This window comes from Anomaloglossus baeobatrachus, chromosome 6, assembly GCF_048569485.1.
Source record: "Anomaloglossus baeobatrachus isolate aAnoBae1 chromosome 6, aAnoBae1.hap1, whole genome shotgun sequence".
Classification (NCBI taxonomy): Eukaryota; Metazoa; Chordata; class Amphibia; order Anura; family Aromobatidae; genus Anomaloglossus; species Anomaloglossus baeobatrachus.
Genome location: NC_134358.1, coordinates 389,002,961 through 389,027,238, shown reverse-complemented (window position 1 = coordinate 389,027,238; position 24,278 = coordinate 389,002,961). Strand labels below are relative to the sequence as shown.

At 43.8% G+C, this 24,278-nt stretch overlaps 2 protein-coding genes across 3 annotated transcripts in view; one reads left to right on the top strand and one right to left on the bottom strand.

The window, feature by feature from the left end:
* LOC142243933 (uncharacterized) overlaps positions 1–24,278 on the bottom strand; it is a 140,920-nt gene that overhangs the window by 99,147 nt on the left and 17,495 nt on the right. The gene's annotated exons all lie outside the window — the stretch shown is intronic.
* KBTBD2 (kelch repeat and BTB domain containing 2) overlaps positions 1–24,278 on the top strand; it is a 56,076-nt gene that overhangs the window by 24,640 nt on the left and 7,158 nt on the right. For both annotated transcript variants that reach the window (XM_075315093.1, XM_075315094.1), the window contains exons 2-3: positions 19,021–19,521; positions 21,239–21,404. In XM_075315093.1, the coding sequence (XP_075171208.1) occupies positions 19,352–19,521; positions 21,239–21,404 (336 nt within the window). In that variant the 5' untranslated portion in view covers positions 19,021–19,351. The remainder of the gene's footprint in view (positions 1–19,020; positions 19,522–21,238; positions 21,405–24,278) is intronic.

Here is a 24,278-nt window from a genome sequence, read left to right as displayed (position 1 = left end):
ACACACTGCATCCTTCACAACAGCATGGCTTCTCCGAAGAGTTCAGATGAGCTGGCCGCCTGCTGTCCAGACCTTTTATCAATAGAACACATTTAATGCACGATGATTTAAAAAAAAAAAAAAAAAAAATCCGGCAAATGAGACGTAGGAGTCTAGCTGCTCCTCAAGACAAGCGTGCGTAGGACAACATTCCTCTCCCAAAACTCCAGCCTTTGGTCTCCTCACCTCCTAGCTACCCTGTTTCAATGAAAATTATACTTGCCTTGAAAATAAGCTCTAGTGTGATTTTACAGAATTTTTGGAGTATGCTTGAAATATAAGACCTAGTAAGAAAGTGCTAGTTACAGCCAGGTGGCAGTGAAACTTCATAACTTCTCAGGACCGCAGGTTCTTGGGGACCCCAGCAGTTGTATTCTGAAGTTCAGATTGTTTAAGCACTTTTGATGACCTCAGTCATGTGATCAAAGGTGTCCGAATTGCAGGAGTCTAAAAGTGAAGGAGACAGGCTGGTATGCAGGACTGGAGAGCAAACTGGGCCGTGTCACAGGGCTCCCGTTATAGGGGCCCAAGCGGTTAGATCTTGATAACACTGCTTCAGGGACCTTTTGTGACGACATGTCATGTGATTGGGTTGTCACCAAAAGGTCTCATAATTGCAGGAGGCTGAAGAAGAGACAGGCTGGTATGCATGTAGGGTTGTGTTGATGTTCCAGAATGCTTTGAATATACTTAAAAAATACAATTCTTTTCAGGGAAAAAACATATATAAATGCTGTTAAAAGGAAGTGTGGATACTACCCAATGGCCCGGCCCTAACGTTTTCTGATGTGTTGCTGCCATCAATTTCCAAATGAAATTTTTGTGAACGAATTGGTCTGTTTGTTGTTCATAGGGTCATTCCATGTCAAGTGGACCAGTGGTCCCCACTCGACCACCTCCGATTTTGTTGAAAATTTATAAGGATGTACATGTGTGTTTGAAAAGAGGTTCTGTAAATTTTTAGGGCCAGATCTCAAATACATTGGGCACTGTTGATCTTTCACTGGAGGTTCCCCCAAGCCTGCGGCTTCAGCTAAGAGGATTTTGCAAACTTTGGCACATAGCCATTAGAGTTCTATACTGGCTATGATGCAGACATTTGGCATACTAGCTCAACTTTTGCTGCTAAACACGATAAAATTACCGGCTATGACAAAACAATATTTCGGCCGCAATTTTGTGTCAAAGTAGCTTGTAAAACGCCTCGCATAAAATGTATGCCTAACTTTGCCCATATATAACTCAAGACCAAAAACCAATAGTAACTGGTGCTTTGCCCTGTACACCAAACATCTACATGACTTTGCATTGCTGCAATATCACGGTCAAAGCATATGTATTTGTGGAAATAGTCACACCCACATATGATAAACTTAAAAATAGGTAAAATTCGTTTTTGTTTTTTTTTTTTAGGTCAAATTTCTCAAAGGGTACCCCTAAAATATATTAATTCTGATATCATTAGAAAGAGCACATTTTTCTCTACAAGGATCATTGGGTTTTTTTTGGAGTCTCTCAGTTTAAGAAAAGAAAAATGCCACTGAACATAGTGTTATTTATGCACGTAATGCATTGATTTTGTGTTTTGATTTTCAGATTCTTATCACATGTTACAGAGTTTTTATTGTTGCTAGCAATGTCTATTATAATCAAAAACCTAGAAACCTTTTTATTTATGAAAAGTTATTGACTAATAATAACTAATAATAACTAATCAGTGATTGTTCACGACATGACACAGTTGCAGTCCACACTTTAACAGTAATTGTGGAGTATCTCAAGACTCTCATCTATGGGATCCGTCATATCCACTACTTCAGCGATGGATCTGCAGCCCAGTACAAAAATTTCAAAAATGTTCTCAACTTGTGCCACCACAATGCTGACTTCAATATCAGCGCTGAATGGAATTTTTTTGGTACCATTCATGGAAAGGCGCCCTGTGATGGGATTGGAGGGACAGCAAAGAGGTTGGCAGCTCGTGCCAGTCTTCAACGCCCAACTGAAAACCAAATACTGACCCCGGTGGATTTATTCAATTTTTGCAACAAGCAACTGCATGGAATCAAGGTTTTTGTTTTTTTTTTTATTTTTTTGTTCCAAAAGAAAAAATTGATGAAATATGGGTAGTTCAAGAGGAAAGGTTCAAAGATGGACATACAATTGCTGGAACAAGAGAAAATCACCAGTTTGTGCCAATTGATGACAAAGATTCGCATTTCAAGGGTGTCAAATGACCCTTCATCTTTCATTGCCCATGTAGATGGATCTGTCAGATCAGAAATGCCTTTTGTGCCAATTGCAAACCTCCAGCCAGGGCAATACATTGCCTGCATTTACGATAGGAACTGGTGGATTGGAAATATTTCTGAAATTTCAGTCGACGACCATGATGCATTAATACATTTTATGCATCCTCATGGAGCAGCTAGCTTCTTTCACTGGCCTGTGAGAAATGATACATGCTGGATTCCCGAGCAGTCAATCATTGCAATAATTCCAGCACCAGCTGCAACAGCAATGGGCCGACAATACAGCTTCTCTGAACCCATTATGTTGCAAATTCAGCAACAATTCCAGACCACTTAGACTGAACATTATGGCTTGGGAACCAACAAAAGATACCCAATATTAGGCTTGGGATCCTAGGCAAAGACACCCACCCTCAGGCTTCGGAACCTGCGATAAAGAGACCGCCCGCAGCTGGCCTTGCACGGCTATTGGCCATGGCTCCTAGGCAATGGGGCTGCCAATTCTCGAAAGACAGCATTACAATTCTTAATAGGATAATAATAACAATTCTTAGGGAATTGGTTGTGGTATAACCACCATGGACCAACGCAAGGGTTTGAATAGTGCAGTTACCATTCATTGCGTATTAATAAACACAATGTTCAGTGGCATTTTTCTTTTCTTAAACTGAGAGACTCCAAAAAAAAAAAAAAAACAATGATCCTTGTAGAGAAAAATGTGCTCTTTTTAATGATATCAGAATTAATATATTTTAAGGGTACCCTTTTTGAGAAATTTGACCTAAAAATAGGTAAAATTCGTTTTTTTGTTTTGTTTTTTTTTTTAACGTTTGTCATCATATGTGGGTGTGACTATTTCCACAAATACATATGCTTTGACCGTGATATTGCAGCAATGCAAAGTCATGTAGATGTTTGGTGTACAGGGCAAAGCACCAGTTACTATTGGTTTTTGGTCTTGAGTTATATATGGGCAAAGTTAGGCATACATTTTATGCGAGGCGTTTTACAAGCTACTTTGACACAAAATTGCGGCCGAAATATTGTTTTGTCATAGCCGGTAATAATTTTATCGTGTTTAGCAGCTAAAGTTGAGCTAGTATGCCAAATGTCTGCATCATAGCCAGTATAGAACTCTAAGGCTATGTGCGCACGTCACGTAAAAACATGCAGTTACGCTGCGCTTTGTAGCGCAGCGTAACTGCATGCGTCCTGCGTCCCCTGCACAGTCTATGGAGACTGTGCAGGGGCCGTGCGCACGTGGCGTTTAAGAGCGCAGCGCTTCGGCTACTGCCGAAGCGCTGCGCAAAAAGAAGTGACATGTCACTTCTTTCCTGCGCTTTGCCGGCAGCTCCTGCTCTGTCTATGGCAGGAGCTGCAGGCAGAGCGCATGGAATCGGCACTCACTACGGACATTTCTGCAGCGATCTAAAGCGCACGTGTGCTCTTCAGATCGCTGCAGAAATTTCTGCAGGGCTTGTACGCAACGTGCGCACATAGCCTAATGGCTATGTGCCAAAGTTTGCAAAATCCTCTTAACTGAAGCCGCAGGCTTGGGGGAACCTCCAGTGAAAGGTCAACAGTGCCCAATGTATTTGAGATCTGGCCCTAAAAATTTACAGAACCTCTTTTCAAACATACATGTACATAAATTTTCAACAAAATCTGAGCAGGTCGAGTGGGGACGATTTTTAAAACTGGTCCACTTGATGTGGAATGACCCCCAATATATATATTTTGTAAACCGGCCAAACTTTCAACCTATTCCTAATTTTTGAAGTAGAAGGGCTGGGCTGCCTAGAGGTGTGGAGGGGTTCTGGCTTTGTGTATCCAGGAAGCGGAATGGAGCCGTGTGTGGGAGAGGAGATCCTGCATTACGTCTCCTCTCTGACATTTCAATGGATTGTTTTATACGGTTTAAAAGTTTCCGCTCTTGTAACATGACATGAGGGGCTATGTAAGGACACCGGTTATGTCTATGCTATAGATGGTGGGTGTGTGATTTGGTGGGCGTTTAAGCACTCTGTGCCGTGTCTTTTATGCGATTGTGTCATATGCCAGGGTTTTACTTATTCAAACTTCGACTCGTGTTTCAGATGATTCTGGCTTTTGTAAGGAGAGGTGTAGTTTGGTTTCCCGTGCCATCTTCATGCTGTTAAAATATAAAAATACAGTGGGGGCAGATTTGCTGAACCTGTCTATGTACAGTTAGGTTCAGAAACGTTTGGACAGTGACCGAATCTTCGTGATTTGGGCTCTGCATGTCACGTGTGCCAGTAGACGAGCGCGCTGCTCTGATGTGTTATGACAGCCAGGGGTCTGCTGAAGACCCCCTGTGTCTGTCATCACATTATTGCTCAGAGCTGGGCAGTGTCTAAAACACAGAATTGTCACGAGGCATGCACACCAGATTTTTGGCACAAATTACACCAGAATGTTGACCAATTTTAAATCTCTTCTAATAGTATTTTCTTTTTTTTTTTTTTTTTTTTTTTTTTTTTGTGACAGATTTTTGGATATTAAACCCCCTTCGCCCATAGTCTGGGTGTGCTGAGCCAGCTCTGTACCAGAGAGGTCCAGTCGCATCATGCAGCCAACATGTGCGTCTATTGGCAGGATCTGGCATTGGTAATGGTCAATGCTGTTTAACCAATTAGATGCCACTATTTCCAATTTGACAATGGCTTTTAAATGGTTCTGGTTGCCAGTGTACACAAATTGCCCACCCTTGCATGGCAGCCAATTTAGGGCAATGGGTTGCCAAGTCAGTTGTGAGCTTTAAAGGGAACCTGTCACCACTTTTTTGCCCTGTAAGCTGTGGCCACCACCAGTGGGCTTTTATATACTGCATTCTAACATGCTGTATATAAGAGCCCAGGCCGCTGTGTAGAACATAAACAAAACAAAAAAACACTTTTATAATACTCAAACGTTGCTGCGGTGGATGTGGCTCAGATTAGCGTTTTCGTCCTCTGGTTCCTGGGCCGCCTCTTTCGGCCATCTTCGTCCTCCTTCTGACGCCTGTGTGCATGACACGTCTACATCATACACACAAGCCAGTTTCGCGCATGCGCACTACAATAGTTTTGATCTGCCCTGCTCAGGACCTGAATGCCGGCGAGTGTGTATGACGTCGGACGCGTCATGCACCGCGGCTTCAGAAGCACTACAGAGGCGGCGACAAAGATGGCTAAAAGAGGTGGCACCGGAGGACGAAGATGCCCATTTGAGCCACATCCACCGCAGCGACCGGTTTAGGTGAGTATTATAAAGTGTTTAGTTTTTTTTTTTATGTTCTACACAGTGGTCTGGGCTCCTAATATACAGCATTCTAACATGCTGTATATAAGAGCTCACTGGTGGTGGCCGCAGCTTATAAAGCAAAAAAACTGATGACAAGTTCCCTTTTAAGCCCCCTAGAGTTAACATTGTAGTGATCTGTGCCCATTACACTTTTTTTGTATGAGGCTATTGTTGAGGTGAGGATTAGTTTGCGGGAAAGAAAGGGATATACTGCAGGATGGGCTATATACAGAGGGCTCAGTGCATTGCACTGGAAGATGGGGCACTGTATAGAAAGATCCTGCAGAAGGGCTGAAAGGAGCGATTTACTGCAAGGGCTATGTATAAATGTTCTGAGAAGGATGTACTGCAAGATTGGGGCTCAGAGTAGTAAGCTGTGTGCTGCATGCTGCAGAAAGACCAGTAATTTGAAACTGCATATTCTGCCGTATTTATGTATATGCCAGAGGATTATCTTTTGTATGAATCAATAGAGCAGTTTTACATCAGCAGGCAAAACCCGCTCTGTTCTGCCATTGTGGAGGAGTGCAGGAGAGCTTTACTGTAACCAGCTAAGGCTTTAAAAGCATACTGCAGCTATTCTGACTTAGATGGCAGGAGACAAAACTTGCCAGACATTGTACTGTATAGTTGGAAGGAAACTAGCTAGGTCTTTCACCGGGAAGGAACAACCACGGGAACGGCAGTCTCCAGTCAAGGAGACCACCTATGCCAAACATGGCATAATTTCCCAGGGGACCTTGTTCTAGTGCCCTGCGTTGAAACACGTGATGGTGTCTCCGGTGTTTGATGTTGATCTCCCCGAGGTCAACCATCCTTACCTATGTATTGTACTGTATAGGACAGAGTGCACAAGAGCATAAGGCGAATCCTACATTTAGACTAGCTTCAGAATAACTCAGGTTGGGCTAGTCAGGAGCACACAAAAGGGTAACAGTTGGCTGTGGTGGTCTCCTGCTGTTGGGCTTGGTCCATATGTTAACAATAAGCAAGTAAGCAGTTAAGATGCTTTGTGAAAAATAAAGGATTTTTGCAAGAATCTCAAGACAGTGAGTTTCTGCCTCAGAGGGTCCCATAGGTAGAGCCCTGATTAGCCCGGGAAGGCCTCCGGCCAGCTTCTTTCTGCCTCTCTTCAGTTGATTCTTGTGTATCCAAAAGGAGAAACCCGTAAACCAACTTGAGGCGAAGCGTTTGCGAGAAACATGCCTGATTGCAATCTCACAGCCTGTGGTTTGTGCACCATGCATCGTGTAACATGTTCCCCTTTTTAAGCCTTCTGTATTTTTTTTGTTTCTTTTTGTAGGTGAGGTGATACAAAGATTTTTTTATTTAAGGCTACTTTCACACTTGCGTTGGACAGCTTCCGTTGCTATCCGCCGCCTTGAGGAATTACGGTAACCGTTGCAGGAAATCGTTTTATCCCTCATGGACTTCTATTAGCTACGGATAGCAACGGATGGTCTTGATCCGCCCCGCGGCGCATCAGTTGTTTTGTCTCTGACTGTCAGTGACCGTCAGGCGGAGGGAACGCTGAAGGTAGCGTTTTTTTTGTTGCTGTAAAAAAAAAAAAAAAACGCACTCTGCAGGATTCCGTTGGGATCTGTTACGAGGCATAATGAATGTCTATGGTGCTGGATTCCGTCGCCATGTGTTTGGCAACGGATTCCAGTGCAGGATTCTGTCACATTCTACTGCGTATGCTCAGCATGTCCAGCAGAACGTTCTAAATCGTTTAAAAGCACTCCTGGTCTCTCTCTGTCGGTCTCTCTCAGTCTATATCTCTCTCTGTCATTGTCGGTCTGTCTCTGTCTCTCCCCCTCTCTCATACTCACCAATCACCGTCGCAGCGCTGCACGGCTGTCACACTTCTCTGGCGGGTTCTCCTCTTGTGAAAATGCCGGCCGCTCATTATTCCATCTAGTATTCACTGCTTACCCTGCCCACAAGCGCCTATGATTTGTTGCAGTCAGACCCGCCCCCCCCCCACGCTGGTTGCAGTGACAGCTGTCACTCAATCACAGCCGCCGGTGGGCGGGTCTATATCGTGCAGTACAATAAATAATTAAAAAAAAGGCGTGCGGTCCTTCCACCCCCCCCCCCCCCTTTCCAATTTTGATACCAGCCAAGGTAAAGCCACACGGCTGAAGGCTGGTATTCTCAGGATGGGGAGTCCCACGTTATGGGGAGCCCCCAAGCCTAAAAGTAGCAGCCGCCTGGAAATGCCGCATCCATTAGATGCGACAGTCCTGGGACTCTACCCTGCTCATCCCGAATTGCCCTGGTGCGGTGGCAATCGAGGTAATAAGGAGTTAATGGCAGCAGCCCATAGCTGCCACTAAGTCCTAGGTTAATCATCGCAGGCGTCTGAGACCCATTCCATGATTAACCTGTAAGTGAAAGCAAAAACACCACCCTCTTTCACCACTTTATTAAAATCCCCAAATACCCCTCCAGATCCGACGTAATCCACACGAGGTCCCGCGACGCATCCAGCTCTGCTACTTGAAGCTGACAGGAGCGGCAGTAGAACACCGTCGCTCCTGTGAGCTACACGCAGCAACTGAAGTTAATCGCGCTGTTAGCGGGGATGTCACTGAGGTAATGCCTGTGTGTGCGCGGGGATGATGGGTGCGGTAGTGCCTGCGGGGATGATGGGTGCGGTGATGATGGGTGAGGTGCTGCCAGGGTGTGTGCGGTGAAGATGAGGGCTCTCTCTCGGCTAAAGAAAACTTAATGCAACACGTTATTTCACTGGAATCCGTTGCCTTTATTATCAAAGTTTTTGCAAGGCATCCGTCACATGCGTTACACAACGCATTGTGACGGATGCTGTTCAACGCAAGTGTGAAAGTAGCCTAACTTGAATTAGGGCACAAATTTTAGAAAAGGAAGTATTCCTGGTTCTCCAGCAAGTTCCAAAAGCCTTAGTGATTATTATAGTGAGAATTTCCAGCAGTATTACACTGGCCTACGTCCACGAATATATCCTACGACGACGGTGTAATTTTCCTAGCACTTGCAACACTATCATCTGACGATAATCTAGTTCAAATCTGTCAGCATAGTTCTCCCTCCTTTTACGAGAGCGCCTTTCACAAGTGTCACCCATCGGACCTTGGTGTTTGGTTGCAAGAAGCGGCCTGTTCATCTTTCTCTCCAGCATTCCTGGCAGCAAGTTGTTCTGCAATAATGTTGAAGACGTTTTAATCACTGGCTCCTTGTTTATAGATGCTGAGAAAGGAAGTCATGAGTTCCCAGGAGCTGACCGACTGAGCTTCTGCTGACATGTGTTTCAGGCCAAGCCTTGTCTGGTGTAGGACTATAACCGCATTGTCTTTTCTTTAACTCCTACAGATTGTGGTGTTACAAGTGTGTCTTCTATCCAATCTGCGTTTCTTTTCAAAATGACCACTGGATGGTGCTCTATGAATCTGCCTAGGAAAAGTTTACATTTAAACATCTAAGATGTCATTGATACCCAGAAAATATCTTCACTATTAGGGTATGTGCATTTTTTTCACGCTGCGTTTTTGTGCGTTTGTCTTAAAAACACACCCGCGGCAAAAAACGCATGCATTTTGGTGCGTTTTTTTGCTCACTGCGTTTTTAATCAGTGAACAATGCCATTAAAGATTGTTGATGGAAAAAAAAAGGTTTGATGTAATTTCCTTCTTCAATAATGTTCTTCATTGTATGCAGGAGAGTAGACAGCTGCAGAACTAGTGTATGCAGGAGAGCAGACAGCAGCTGCAGAACTACAAGGCTCAGCATCCTCCATCCAGGACTGTATGCAGGAGTTTTTTGCCCAAAAAAAAAATAAAATAACATGGGCTTCGCTATATTTTTATATGCAAGCCAGGCAACTAGGCAGCTGTGGATTGGCATCTGCAATGCAGGGTGCTCATGCTTTCTGGGTACCCCCGCTGCGAATTGCAGTCCGCAGCCACCCCAGAAAATGGCGCTTTCATAGAAGCGCCATCTTCTGGCGCTGTATCCAACTCTTCCAGCTGCCCTGATGTCGGGTGGCTCACTGGGTAATAATGGGGTTAGGGCTAGCTGTATATTGTCAGCTGGCCCTAAGGCCGAAATTCATGTCACGCCAATATAAGACATGGCCACCATGAATTTCTAGTAAAGATAAAAAAAAAACACAGAAAAATATTTTTATTAGAAATAAAACACAACACAATTAGTGACTCAATCTTTATTGAAATAAAGGCCGCCCCCCCCCCCTCCCTCCGTAGTAATCCTGGGTCAAGGGTCCCGCGCCGTCCAATCCGGATACAATATCATCTGATCGGTTTGCTGGAAGGCAAAGCGATCAGATGTGTCCGGTTCAAGGACGTGAATCACATGACACAGCAGCTGATTGAATAATCGGCTTTTATACAATCAGCTGATGTATCAGTACAAAAAAATACTGAGTCACGTCCGTGCTGATTACTGGCAGCTCCTGGAGCGATCGGATGAGAGTCTGATCCTGTCCCATCGCTGCAGGAGCTGCTGGTAATCGGCTGATGAAGTCTCCTGACGTCAGGATCAGCTGATAAGTTAAGCCGGCCGGGCGCTAAAAAGCCGGCGTCACCACAAGAATTACGATCAGCTGATGCGTCAGGTGACTTACTGCATCAGGTGATCCGTCGCCAGGTCCTGCAGACATCGTACGTGCCCGGGGAGACTGCACACAGCCGGAGCGGCAGTACTGGGAGAGAAGCTGGAAGCGGACATGCCACCGGGACCCTGCAGACACGTGAGTATGACTTTTTTTTTTTTTTCTCTCCTACTGTTCACTTTTGTTTTCGCCGCTGCCTCCACCTCCTGCCCAGACAAGACACCGCACGGGAGCTGACATGGCACCGGGCGGGTTGTAGAAGCAGCGGTAGTGGTAACGGGAGGATTCACGCTTCTGTGTTTACCAACAGAAGGAATCCTCTTCCTGTACACGTCTCTTTAGTACCCACCCCTTGCATTTATAGCTGCGTTGTTAGTCATAGAAACGCAGCTATATGCATTTTTCATTGCGTTTTTGAACATCTCATTGAACTCAATGGGTGAAAAACGCAGAAATAATTGACATGCTGCGTTTTTGTGGTCACCACAAAAACACACCTACAAAAAAAACGCTGTGTGCGGACAGCAAAAATGAAAACTCAGACATTGCTGGGGAAGCAATATCACTGCGTTGTCAGCGCAAAAACGCCGCTAAAAACGCCTAGTGCGCACAAGGCCTTAACAAGCATTCCCTAACCTCATAGCCTACAGGTCTTTTAGATAAAAAGGAAATGTGATGAAGCAACACATCCTTTGAGATGTCATGGTTTTTGCAGCATGACATTGCTGTAATTTTGATCTACCCCCCCCCCCCCCCCAAAAAAAAAACCCCTTGACCGTGCAAATATCGTGAAACATAAGAGGACACACTACTGTACTTTTCTTGTACTATATGCAGCAATACCAGAGTATTGCTGTATATACCAAATATCAGTCTCTCCTATGAACATGAGCCACAGGTGGATATTCAAAGGAGCTCCATGATGAGTCACGGGGGCATTTACCAGACCCATGGCTCTCATTGCAACCCATTGATGCTTTGCGTTCACCCATTAACCACCTGTTAACATGATTAAAACACCCCCTCCTGTGCTGTCATAGATTGACAGAGGCATTTAACAGGGTTACAGGCAGAGCCCCGCTGTACTGTCAACTGTTGGAGGCAGATGATGGCTGAATGTTACAGCCCTCATCACAGATGTGGGCTCAGCTACTGAGCCTTCATCAGTCAGGGAGCCGACTTATGACGTAATGCCACTAAAGGCTTAAATTACCTTTTTATACATGTGCAGCAAATATTAATAGATAACTTTTTATAGATTGTGGACTCCCTTTTAAAATATAGCTTTTAACATTTCCCACATAAAATCAGATCATGTGATATATCTGGGAACATCTGCAATTATTTCAGTATTTCTCGAGGCTTCCTCTTCCAAGGGTCATGTTACCCAGGGATTATCCCTCGTCTTTTGGCAATGGTTCTTTCAGGGTTTAGCAAATCTGACGGGTCTTGTTACAGTCCTTGCTGCATGTGATACCTTGACTGCTGATGACATTCCATACATTTCGTCATGCTGGCAGTTTTCAGCGTACCCCCTCCAGCCTGACAATTGGCTAAATTTTAAAATTTGATTTCAGACAAGTATGTAAGCATCTATATATTTGCAGACATCTCTGGTTTCTCAAGTGACGAGGTCATGAGCTTTCTGGGAGACTTCATAGCAAATACTTCTGTTTCATACTTTGCTCTTCCTCCCATGGGACTTTTCTTGGCAAACCTAGGTGGCTTAGTACAACTTGGGTTTACTATACTGTGGCAGTCTGGTGGTAACACGCTACATAGCCTTGCAGTGCCAGTTGAGAGCGTGTCCAATGCCAATAGAGGGGCACAGAAGAAAAGGAAAAACTGGTCCACAATCTGAGACGGCAGCAATTCTAGGAGGTACTTGTAGTTAAATTTAAAAATAGAGTGAGTTTTTTTTTTTTTTTGTTTTTTTTTTTTTAATTATATAACCCTTAATGACCAATGAAGGCCACAGTATGTCATGATCAGGTGTTAGTTTGTGCATCGTGATGTACTATAGCCGTCATAGATTAAAACAGTGATAGCTCCATGCGGACAGCGGTCCCTGACAGCTGAATGTCACGGGAAGTAACGCGTGGACCCATTTTAGCGGTCCCTGCTCTCTAATCACTATGATTGTGTGGGAGGTGCTGAAATAGCACTTCCCCTGCAGGCGCTCGGCTTGGCTAGCAGCAGAACTGCTGCATGACAGTAAGGGGCTGGTGTGTGGGCTGCCCCCCTGCTAATTAACCCTTAGACCATGCTGTTAACTTTCTAAAATGCTGTGATTGCCATGAGAGGTAGGGGGTTCCCGCTTTCACCTTTTTTATGGGCACCCCTGCTATGAAATCATGGAGAGCCAAAGGTTGTCATGGCACCCGGAAGGCAAACGATGATCTCCTGGTGTGCGAAGTATGGTGGCCCGTTAGACTGCCTGCTAGACCCTGGCTATGGCTGTGTCTATCAGTATAATTGGACCGGTCTATGTATTGCATTACATGTTTGTTGCAATGAGCAGTGATCAAAATAATAAACGTTAAACACAGAGGGCGACTAAGTAAAAAAAAAAACATATTACACCAATAAATACAAATGGTTATGTAAAAATAAAGTACACATTTTGTCATTGCTACATTCAGAACGTCGCAAACTATGGAATTGTAATTGTTTATCCCCTACAGTGAACACCGTAGGGAAAAAGGCACAAAATGCTGCTTTTTCACCTTACCTCTGAAATAGAAGTGGAATAAAGAGAGCTTCAAAAGACCAATGTAAATAAAACTGGTATAGTTGAAAAATTGTCATCTTGAACCAGTGTTTCCATGTAAATCTCTTTAAATATGTGAGTCTGACGGCACATTTACCATAATGAGGCAGATGGTCACCTTGGACTTTCTCTGGCCTATGAAGCAGCCGTGTCCATCTTTTTAAGATTGCGTAAAAGTGCTGCCACTTCTGTGTAACGAACAGAACCTACAGAGTCCAGAATAACCTCAGCCTCAATACTGAATGGATCCATCCAGGTTTCATCTGAATTGTTTTGCAGATATAGATGGAAACCCCCATGTATGCGCTAAATATAGCGCACAGTGTGTGAACTGATCCAAAATGTTCTGTACCCCCAAAATGCCACCAATAAAAGCTTCTACTCAACCCACAAGATACAAGTCCTGTTCAGGTTTGGCATCTGTCAACAGAAATATAGAGGGTGTTACCATTACTTGTAGCCCAAAAGCTCTAGAAAAGCGCTATAGATCTATAACCCCCCAAACAAAGTCCAGTAAAATCTGTGCTCCCAAATCCAAACGCCCCGCAGTGTGCCTAAACTGTTAGCATCCACATGTTGCCATTACTGTAGTGAGGAGAGCCTGTTAAATTTATGGGGTGCAGGTCTCCAGCACAAGCTCATGCTGGCCACGATATACGGGCACTACAATGGTAGATTTTCACTCTGCAACATCTATTGCTGCTTATTTCTGGAAAAACACAAACTGGGTCAAAATCATCACTACGCTCGTAGATTAATTCCCAGAGGTGTGCCATTTCCAAATGGGGGTCACTTGAAGGAGGTTTCTGCTCTCCTGGCACTTTTGTGGACTTCATATACAAAGCCCCTAACTATTCTAGGAAACTGCACTCTAAAAATCAAATGGCGCTACCTCCCTCCTGAGTCTCACCATGTGGCCAAACTGTTCTGTACAGTCATACACTGCTGCTCGCCATTATTGGCACCCTTTTATCAAAAACTGTACAGGATCTCCAGAAATAAATGGTTATATCCTCAGGATATTTTAATTAGTGGTCCAAAGCAATACAGCAACAAAACATTGGCAGCTTACATGTTGCAATTTCAAAGAAGACGCTGAATAAACTGCATGTGCAGCAATAAAGGCACCCCTAATGCTTGGTTGCACACCCTTTCGCATTGACAGCCTCCAAATGTTTCTTGTAGCCATCTATAAGCTTATTGCTCTAATCAGCTGGTATTTTCTCCCACTTTCTTTGCAGTTTATTCAAGCTCTTGAATGTTTGCAGGGTTCTTTTTCCTCAATGGTAGATTTCAACTCTCCACAAGATTTTCAATGGGATTGAGGTCGGGAATAGAGCTGGGCGGACTCGCAAAAAATCCGGGACCAGCAGGACCTGCTCCCATTCTAAATTATAATATATATATATATATATATATATATATATATATATATATATATATATATATATATATATATATATATATATATATATATATATATATATATATATATATATATATATATATATATATATATATATATATATATATATATATATATATATATATATATATATATATATATATATATATATATATATATATTTTTTTTTTTTTTCTTCTTAAAACTGATCCGTTCCAGATTCAGGCCTCCATTTAAGTTTTTGGGGATCAGAATCTGGAGATTAAAAATGGTGGTAAAAAGGATAGAGCTATAAGAGAGCAAGCGGTGGACTTACAAAGGGTCCAGCATGGCTGTACTCTGCACCTGGGCCACGCATTAATTTCCTGTGCCCCTAATCAGTCAGATGTGCAGTCAGACACCTCCCTACCCTGAGTGTCAACTGACTGCATCCAATCACAGGCGCCAGGACAACCAGTGGATGGGGAAAGCAGCTTAACTGAAGGAGCCAATACATTCTAGCATCTACCATGAGCTTAGAATATATGGGCTCATTCCAGGTTAGTTGGCGTAACCGGCTTGGTTGGTGGACGTGGTGATGTTTCCGCTCGTCCACCATATTCATGCAAGCCCCTTTCTTAAATCTCTTGATAATTCTCTCATTTCATAATTCCTGTGATATGGTCAAGGTGTCCAGATGCAGCAGGGCAACCCTACATCTCTTTTCTTCAGCAATGGTTTCTTCCATGGCCTTCACCCATTAAACTCCTTTTGTTAAGGACTCCTTTTGTCCATTAAACTTTTTTGGTTAAAGAACTTCCTTTTTAAATGTGGTTTTGAGGTGCAGTTTTGGTATGTTCTGTCATAGGCCCCTCAAAGTCTCACTTCAAATGCGATGCCTTCCCTAGAAATGTTTTTTTTTTTTTTTTGTTTTTTTTTTATAAAATTTGTTACACGAAAGTGCTAGTTGTTGTTTTTTTTTTGTTTTTTTTTTTCTCCTTCACCATTCTAATCCCTAACGAAAAAAGTTTAAAAAAACTGTTATTACTTATTCTTCTCATTATATAATATAAGACGCACTTCTGTTCCCCCAAATTTTGGGGGAAAGTAGGGCGTGCGTCTTATAATCTGAATATATGGATTATATACTGCAGGGCCCAGGGGAGGTGGGGGCAGCTCTGGAGCGGTGCTGGGGGCTGAGGCAGGCTGGTGGAGGCAGCGGGAGATCTACTGCTCACGCTCATATAATATGCACTGCCGCTGTCAATCACTGTGGTGCTGAAACCATACCGCGGTGATGGGCTGGGGGAGTGGTGCATATTATATATGCCTGCGTCCGCCCCCTTTGATGGCACATGAACCCCCTGTGTTAGATATGGGCCCCCATGCTGCTGACCATCCTAAACCATAAAAAAGCTTTACTTACATCCTCCAGCGCTGATCTCCGGTGTCTCCCCGGACTCCCTGCTGCTTCTGTGACCAGGCACGCAGAGATGATGTCACTCTGCTGTGCTGATCACATGACTGGCACCGAGAAGCAGGAAGTGCAGGAGCTCAGCAGCACGGAGGGAGACACGAGGGAGGACCGTACTGGAGAAGATGGATAAAAAAAAACCCCTTTATTATGGGCAGCAGCATGGGGGACATCCATAGGGGGCCATGGGCAGCACAGGGGGACATCCATAGGGGACGTGTGCCAGCACAAGGGGGCTATATTCAATATAAGGGGGCCATATCCAGATTAAGGGGGCTAATTTTAGGATGGGGGCTATGAGGAACATATGATTTGTTAGATGGACACTGGCATTATAAGACGGACCCCATTTAAAATTAAAAAGATTCTTTCACCAAATTTGGGGGTGCGTCTTTTATAATCAGGTGCACCTTATAAAGTGAAAAATACAGCTGTGTGTGTGTGTGTGTGTGTGTGTGTGTGTGTGTATATGTATATGTGTGTGTGTGTGTGTGTATATATTATATTTATTATTTTATTTATTATTATTTTATTTATTATTTATTTCTAGATTCAGTTGTATAACTAATATAGTTTAACTCCTTCAGCCCCCAGGCGTTTCCATTTGTTTTTGTTATTTTGTTCTGCTTCTCTTCTTCCGAGAGCCGTAACTTTTTTTTTTTTTTTTAATTTTTCTCTCAATCCTGCCATGAGGGCTTTGTTTTTTTCGGGACGAGTTGTACTGTTAAATGAAACCATAAGTTTTACCATATAGTGTACTGGAAAAAAAGCAAAAAAAATTCCAAGTGTGGAAAACCTGTTTTAAAAAAAAAAAGTGTGATTGCACAATTGTTTTTGAGATGATTTTATTCAGTGTTCACTATATGGTAAAACTGTGTGCGTGTGATGCCTCAGGTCAGTGCAAGTTTGTAGACACCAAACATGTATAGGTTTACTTGTATCTAAGCGGTTAAAAAAAAATTCACATGTTTTGTCCCAAAAAAAGTGGCGCACTCATTTTTCAAGATCTATGGCTCAGTGACAGCTTATTTGTTGCGTCTTGAGCTGACATTTTTAATGAACTTTTTTTTTTTTTTTTTTGTGCAGATGCTAGGTTTTGATCGCCTGTTATTGCATTTTGTACAAAACTTGCGGGGACCAAAACTTAATTTTGGCGTTTGGAATTGTTTTGCCGCAACGCTGTTTACAGATCAGATTAATTGATTTTATATTTTGATTGGACATTTCTGAACGCGGCGATACCAAATGTATTTTATTTATTTTATTTTTTAAATCCCTTTAATTTTCAATGTGGCAAAAGGGGGGTGATTTGAATTTAGTGTGTTTTGGTTTGTGGTTTTTTTTTTTTTTTTTTTTTTTTTTGTCTATTGGTCCCTCCCCCCCCACTCACTGAGAGACAGTGACTCATGTTAGCTGCAGGTGCCATCACATGACCCTGTGCTACCATGGCAACCACCGAACGTCATGTGATCACGGACGTGACTTCTGGTGGCGGTACGTAAAAGTAATGGCCGTGCGCATATACATCTCACTGCCTGATCTTGGCCGTGAGCTGTAAGGGGTTATAAGTTGCGGGTGGAAAGCGATTCCACTTGTAACTTGTAGGCACACATGTCAGCTGATATGTGCGGATCGCCGCGGCCTGCCCACGGCGATGATAGTGACACGATCCATGACGTACCCAGTACGTCATGGGTCGCTAAGGGCATATAAATTGTGAAATTTAAAAAATTGACGTTTTCAAAACTGCAAATCATATCTACTAAAATTTCCCCAAACATGAACTACGTGTCATGAATAAATCTTAGAATCACTGGGATCTGTTTGTGTTCCACATAATGATGCTGGTCAGATTTAAAAAATGAGGCTCGGTCCTTAAGGTGTTAAGCCCAAAATGCTATTCATATATAAATAAAATGGAACTGGTTGCACGTTTTAACATATGGCAGTAGTGGTATAAGCTGTACAGGGTTTTGTCAAACAATAAAAATGATGCTCTGTTTTTGTTGGAATCCAACGTGCAAATCAAGAGAAATCTAGCAAAGAATTCTGTGCAAACCAGGCTGGAAATGCTGAGTGCATATGGCATGATGACTTCCAATTACATTGACACACCTTCAGTGTACTTTCAGCCTGATTTGCATGTAGCTTTTACACTACTAGACGTCTTATGATCTTATTTTAATTGGACCATTCAGTTTATAAAGATTGTGCAAGTTTCCACTTTAAGGTGTTCTGACCGTTGTAATGTGCTTCCAAGAGTGGGGATAAATATTGCTATCTCAAGTTCTGACCACAGAAATGCCCACAAATCCTGAAGAAAAGAACTATAACATGGAATTGTGGTTTCAACAAAATTTGCATAAATGAATAGTACAGTTGCCTATAATAAAGGTTCTAATATCTTAGCCACTTCATCCTCTGCCTCCTGAACTTGTCATCCACTTTGGGGGAGGGAAACTGCTCAAATCTGTCTTCCAGGAGTAAAATTGTGCAGGCTCATGAGGGGGGAGGGAGGGGGGGGTGTCATATGACGCAGTCCATTTTACTCCATAATGGACTGCGTCATATGACAACCCCCCCCCCCCCTCATGAGCCTGCACAATTTTACTTCTCGAAGACAGATTTGAGCAGTTTCCCTCCCCCAGAGTGGATGACAAAGAGCAGGGAGAGTAAAGAGGCGGAGGGAAACCTAGAAAGATTGTGGAGACCTTCCTGACTAATCCATAACCTCGGCCTAGAGCTGAATCGCACCCACACAAGTCGGCACTGCATTTTTTCCTCAATGTTACCTTTTGCTTGTCTTTATGTGCTGAAAAAGGAGTGAAGAGCGGAAGTCAATCTCTGCTGAGTATAGGATAGATTGATCAGCTAGCGGCCTCCCCACTGCTCCCAATGGTTTGTAAAATAAAGAATGGAACATGCAGAGGGGAAAAACAGGTGAAAATGTAGGATACAAGTCATATGTTGCCTGCATGGAGTTTTATTCTTCATGTACACACAAGCACAGTTACCCTAATAACATGCACCATCTGTATGGGGTGGTAGTTAATCTCTTTATTAGCCAGAGTACAAAGCATCAGAGTCCCAAACAAGTTTGTGGCCGTGTTACACAATTTCACTAAATACGAACTGAAATATTATCAAATATATTACCTATTATTTTTTTTTTGTTTTCTTTTCTAGGTTTGAAGAAAGTCAACATTTCATTACCCTCACGTTGCTATCATGTGGTTTACTTTCTAAAGACACGTTAGTTTAAATCTGTCACTGGATTTCACTCCTGGGTTTCTAAGATCTTGCAAGCAATCATGAAGTCTGAAATACTCTGGATCAATGTTTTGAAGCCGCGTTCTACATCGCACTGCTGATTCACGCTGCTAGGAACTATTGAATTATTTATTTTGTAAGAGCCAGCACCTCTGAAGTATTGATCTTTTCCCTCTTGGTATTTCTGACTAAACAGTCCTCATTTTGATTTTTTTTATATCATTGTAACTATTAATGGAATGCAGTCATGTCCACCCAGGACGAAAGGCAGATCAATACTGAATATGCGGTCTCCTTACTGGAACAGCTGAAACTGTTCTATGAACAGCAGCTACTAACGGACATTGTCTTAATTGTGGAGGGCACTGAATTTCCATGTCACAAAATGGTTTTAGCTACATGCAGCTCCTATTTCAGGTAATTTATAAGTTTCCATTCTTTGCATTTAGAGGAACAGATAAACTGGTGCTGTTTTCAGTCTTTAAAATGGAAGCACAAGTTCTGTATGCATAAATATTTTAGGTGTTTTGTTTTGGAATATGGAGACTGCAAAGAAAACTACCGTAGTTATACACTAAACTAACAATGCAAATCTTTCCATTTTCAATCTTTTGAGGCTTTATATTACACTTTTCTTTTTTTTTTTTTTTCTTTTTTTTCACAGATGAAAAACTGTAAGCATACTCATTGCCACCCCAGACAGGATTAAAATGACTATCCCTCTGGCTCTACCATGTAGAATAATAGTCTCACGGCTAATCGTCTCCTCGTCCATTCACATTGCCGAGATTAAATCATTGACGATGGTTCTAAACATTCAAATAGCATTTGAATCAGTCTATTGCTGAATTGCTACTTTTAGCCATGTTTGTTTTGAAAATAAAGGGAAGTGTGCATCTAATATTAGGGGGGGGGGCGGGGAAACAACACTATTAACCTGTAGATATGGGGTTAATCTGCAGATTAATAGAGTTTAGTACCTGCCTGGTGCCTTCACATTAAAGCCCACTGCTGGGAGGAAATTAACTTTATTCCTCTCAGCAGCGTTTGGGTTTCAGTCATTGTGTGAAAGTGGCACAGATTCAGTTACCTCTGAGTTTATCAAGAGTGACAACTGTAACTTCACCCCCACTACTGACTGAGCCTCAAGTGTGTGTGTGTGTTTGGTTTTTTTTTTTGTTTTTCTTCTTACATGACCAGTATCCTTTAAAGATAACTTGTCAGGTCCAGTATGCACCACGAGCAGTTCTGGGTACATATTTCTAATACCTGCCTAACCGCCCCTGTATACAATAGCATAGATTAAAAAAAGACCTCTTTAGAAAGGTGTTTCTATAGATCTTTTATTGTCTGCGAATGAGCCCAGGGGCTAGTTGTAAGGGCGTTAGTTCCCCTGACTAGTCCAGTGTCTTACCTCTTAGCATGTTAGCACACCCACAGGGGTGTGCTAACACGCTATTTAGTCCAGCGTCATCGGCGGTGACTCGTGTACCTGTGTTCTTTTGTCACTGCCTCAGACGCTGGTTTTAGGGTCAGTGCACATGGTCATAAGTCCCGGCACTGGTCATGCACCCTAAACCTCTCTGAAGCCAAGACGCGTACACCTGGCTTCATAGAGTGCATGACTGGAAGTGTCGTGACTTCTGATCATGTGCACTGAGGCTGTGATAATGGACACTGGTATGCACATCACTGCCAATAATGCTAGGTAGTGGGCATTGAATAACATCTTAGCACGTCCCTGTGGGCTTGTTAACCTGCTAAGAGGGCGGACTAGTCAGGGGAAATAACGGATTTATAAAGATCCTTTTATAAAAATCTTTTTATCTATGCTAGTGTATACAGGGACAGTTAGGCAGGGATTAGCAATATGTACCCAGAACTGTCCGTGGTTCTGGGTGCTTATTGGACCTGACAGGTTCCCTTTAACACAAAAATATAAATTAAACAATAGTTTTTTTTTTGTTTTTTTTTAACACCGTACTCTTTTTTAACATGGGAGCTCATAGGTGATGTCTACTTGTGTGGTGGCATATGTAAAGGGTTTATGGGATATATACTGTCTGTCTATTATTTATTATAATAATTATATTCCACTTTTTGCATACTTTTTTTTTTTTTTTTTGTTTTGCAGGGCAATGTTTATGAGTGGACTGAGTGAAAGTAAGCAAACACATGTACATCTGAGAAATGTGGATGCAGCTTCTTTGCAGATTATTATAACGTATGCATACACGGGTAATGTGACAATAAATGAAAGCACTGTAGAGCAGCTATACGAGACTGCGTGCTTCTTACAGGTAAGCTCTTCCATTTTGGGTTATTTTTGTGTGTGTGTGTGTGTGTCTAAAAATTAGACCTTCAAAAATAAGTCCTAGCATGATTTTACAGGATTTTTAGAGTATGCTTGAAATATAATCCCTAGTTAGTCAGCACCAGCATGGGGAGAGGGAGAAGAGGAGTCAACCGTTTATCCGGGTCCCCACGCTCATGGGGACCCCAACGTTTGCAGTGGAGGCTAAGGTTGTTTAACCCCTTCAGCCCCAAGCCTATTTTGACCCTAAAGACCAGGCCATTTTTTGCAATTCTGACCAGTGTCACTTTATGAGGTTATAACTCTGGAACGCTTCAGCGGATCCCGGTGATTCTGAGATTGTTTTTTCGTGACATATTGGGCTTCATGTTAGTGGTAAATTTAGGCCGATATTTTTTGCATTTCTTTGTGAAAAAAACGGAAATTTCGCGAAAATTTAGAAAATTTTGTAATTTTCAAACTTTGAATTTTTATGCTCTAAAACCAACGAGACATATGACACAAAATAATAAATAAATAACATTTCCCACATGTCTATTTTACATCAGAACAATTTTGGGAAAAAAAAAAAAAAATTTAAGGAAGTTATAGGGGTTCAAAGTTTATGAGCAATTTCTCATTTTTACAACAAAATTTACAAAGCCACTTTTTTTAGGGACCACATCACATTTGAAGCGATTTTGAAAGGTCTACATGACACAGAACACCCAAAAGTGACACCATTCCAAAAACGGCACCCCTCAGGCTACTCAAAACCACATTCAAGAAGGTTATTAACCCTTCAGGTGCTTCACAGTAACTAAAGCAATGTGGAAGGAAAAAATGAACATTTTACTTTTTGCAACAAAAATGTTAATTTAGCCTCAAATATTGCATATTCACAAGGGTAGCAGGATTAAATGAACCCCCAAAATTTGTTGGGCAATTTCTACTGAACACGCAGATACCTCATATGTGGCGAAAAACCACTGTTTGGGCGCACGGCAGGACTCGGAAGGGAAGGAGCGCCATTTGACTTTTTTGAACAGAAAATTAGCTGGAATCTTTATCCTCACCATGTTGCGTTTGGAGAGCCCCTGAGGTGCCGAAACAGTGGAGCTCCCCCACATGTGACCCCATTTTGGAAACTAGACCCCTCATGGAATTTATCTAGATGTTTATTGAGCACTTTGAGCCTCTGGGGGCTTCACAAAAGTTAATAGAGTTGAGCTGTGAAAATAAAAAAAAAAATTTTTACCACAAAATTGTTACTTCAACCAGGTAGCTTTTTTTTTCACAAGGGTATCAGGAAAAATTGCACCATAAAATGTATTGTACAATTTCTCCTGAGTACACAGACACCTCATATGTGGTAGAAATAAAATGTTTGGGCGCACAGCAGGGCTCGGAAGGCAAGGAGCGTCATTTGACGTTTCAAACGCAAAATTGTCTGGGACAATTAGCGTATTCCATGCTGTTTGGAGACCCCCTGAGGTGCCGAAACAGTGGAGCTCCCTCACATGTGACCCCATGTTGGAAACTAGACCCCCATGGCATAGAAAAAAAAAACAGCGGAAGATGGGGGGGGGGGGGGGGGCGGCAGATGGGGGGGCAGCGGCATATAAAGGGAGCATCTGTGATTGTGAGACGGCGGCTGGGATAGGGTGGGGGCGGATGGGAGAGGGCGCAGTGGATGCAGGAGCGGCAGAGGATGGGGGGAGGGGGCGGGTGGGGGGGATGGGTGGGAAGGGGAGTGGGAGGTGAGATTGGGGATAGTTACCCTACAGGATGGATCTAGGCAGCTGGATCACAGGAGATGAAGGAGGCAGCAGATCGGGGAGGGTGAGAGGTGGGGGAGGGAGCGCAGCGCAGATCACGGAGGAGACAGGTGAGCAGAGCACAGATCACAGAGGAGACAGGTGAGCAGAGCACAGATCACGGGGGTGAGAGGTGAGGGAGAGCGGACAGCAGATCACGGGGGTGACAGGTGAGGGAGCACAGATCACGGGGTGACAGGTGAGCAGAGCACAGATCACGGGGGTGAGAGGTGAGGGAGAGCGGACAGCAGATCACGGGGGTGACAGGTGAGGGAGCACAGATCACGGGGTGACAGGTGAGGGAGCACAGATCACGGGGGTGAGAGGTGAGAGAGCGCAGATCACGGGGGAGACAGGTGAGCAGAGCGCAGATCACGGGGGTGACAGGTGAGGGAGCACAGATCACGGGGGTGACAGGTGAGGGAGCACAGATCACGGGGTGACAGGGGAGGGAGCGCACATCACGGCGGTGACAGAGGAGGGAGCACAGATCACGGCGGTGACAGGGGAGGGAGCGCACATCACGGCGGTGACAGGGGAGGGAGCGCACATCACGGCGGTGACAGGGGAGGGAGCGCACATCACGGCGGTGACAGGGGAGGGAGCGCACATCACGGCGGTGACAGGGGAGGGAGCGCACATCACGGCGGTGACAGGGGAGGGAGCGCACATCACGGCGGTGACAGGGGAGGGAGCGCACATCACGGCGGTGACAGGGGAGGGAGCGCACATCACGGCGGTGACAGGGGAGGGAGCGCACATCACGGCGGTGACAGGGGAGGGAGCGCACATCACGGCGGTGACAGGGGAGGGAGCGCACATCACGGCGGTGACGGGGGAGGGAGCGCACATCACGGCGGTGACAGGGGAGGGAGCGCACATCACGGCGGTGACAGGGGAGGGGGCGGGTAGCTGACCACAGGGGTGAGAGGTGGGGGGAGCGTGCAGCACATCATGGAGGGGAGGGGGCGAGCAGCACATCACGGAGGGGAGGGGAGGGGGCGAGCAGCACATCACGGAGGGGAGGGGAGGGGGCGAGCAGCACATCACGGAGGGGAGGGGAG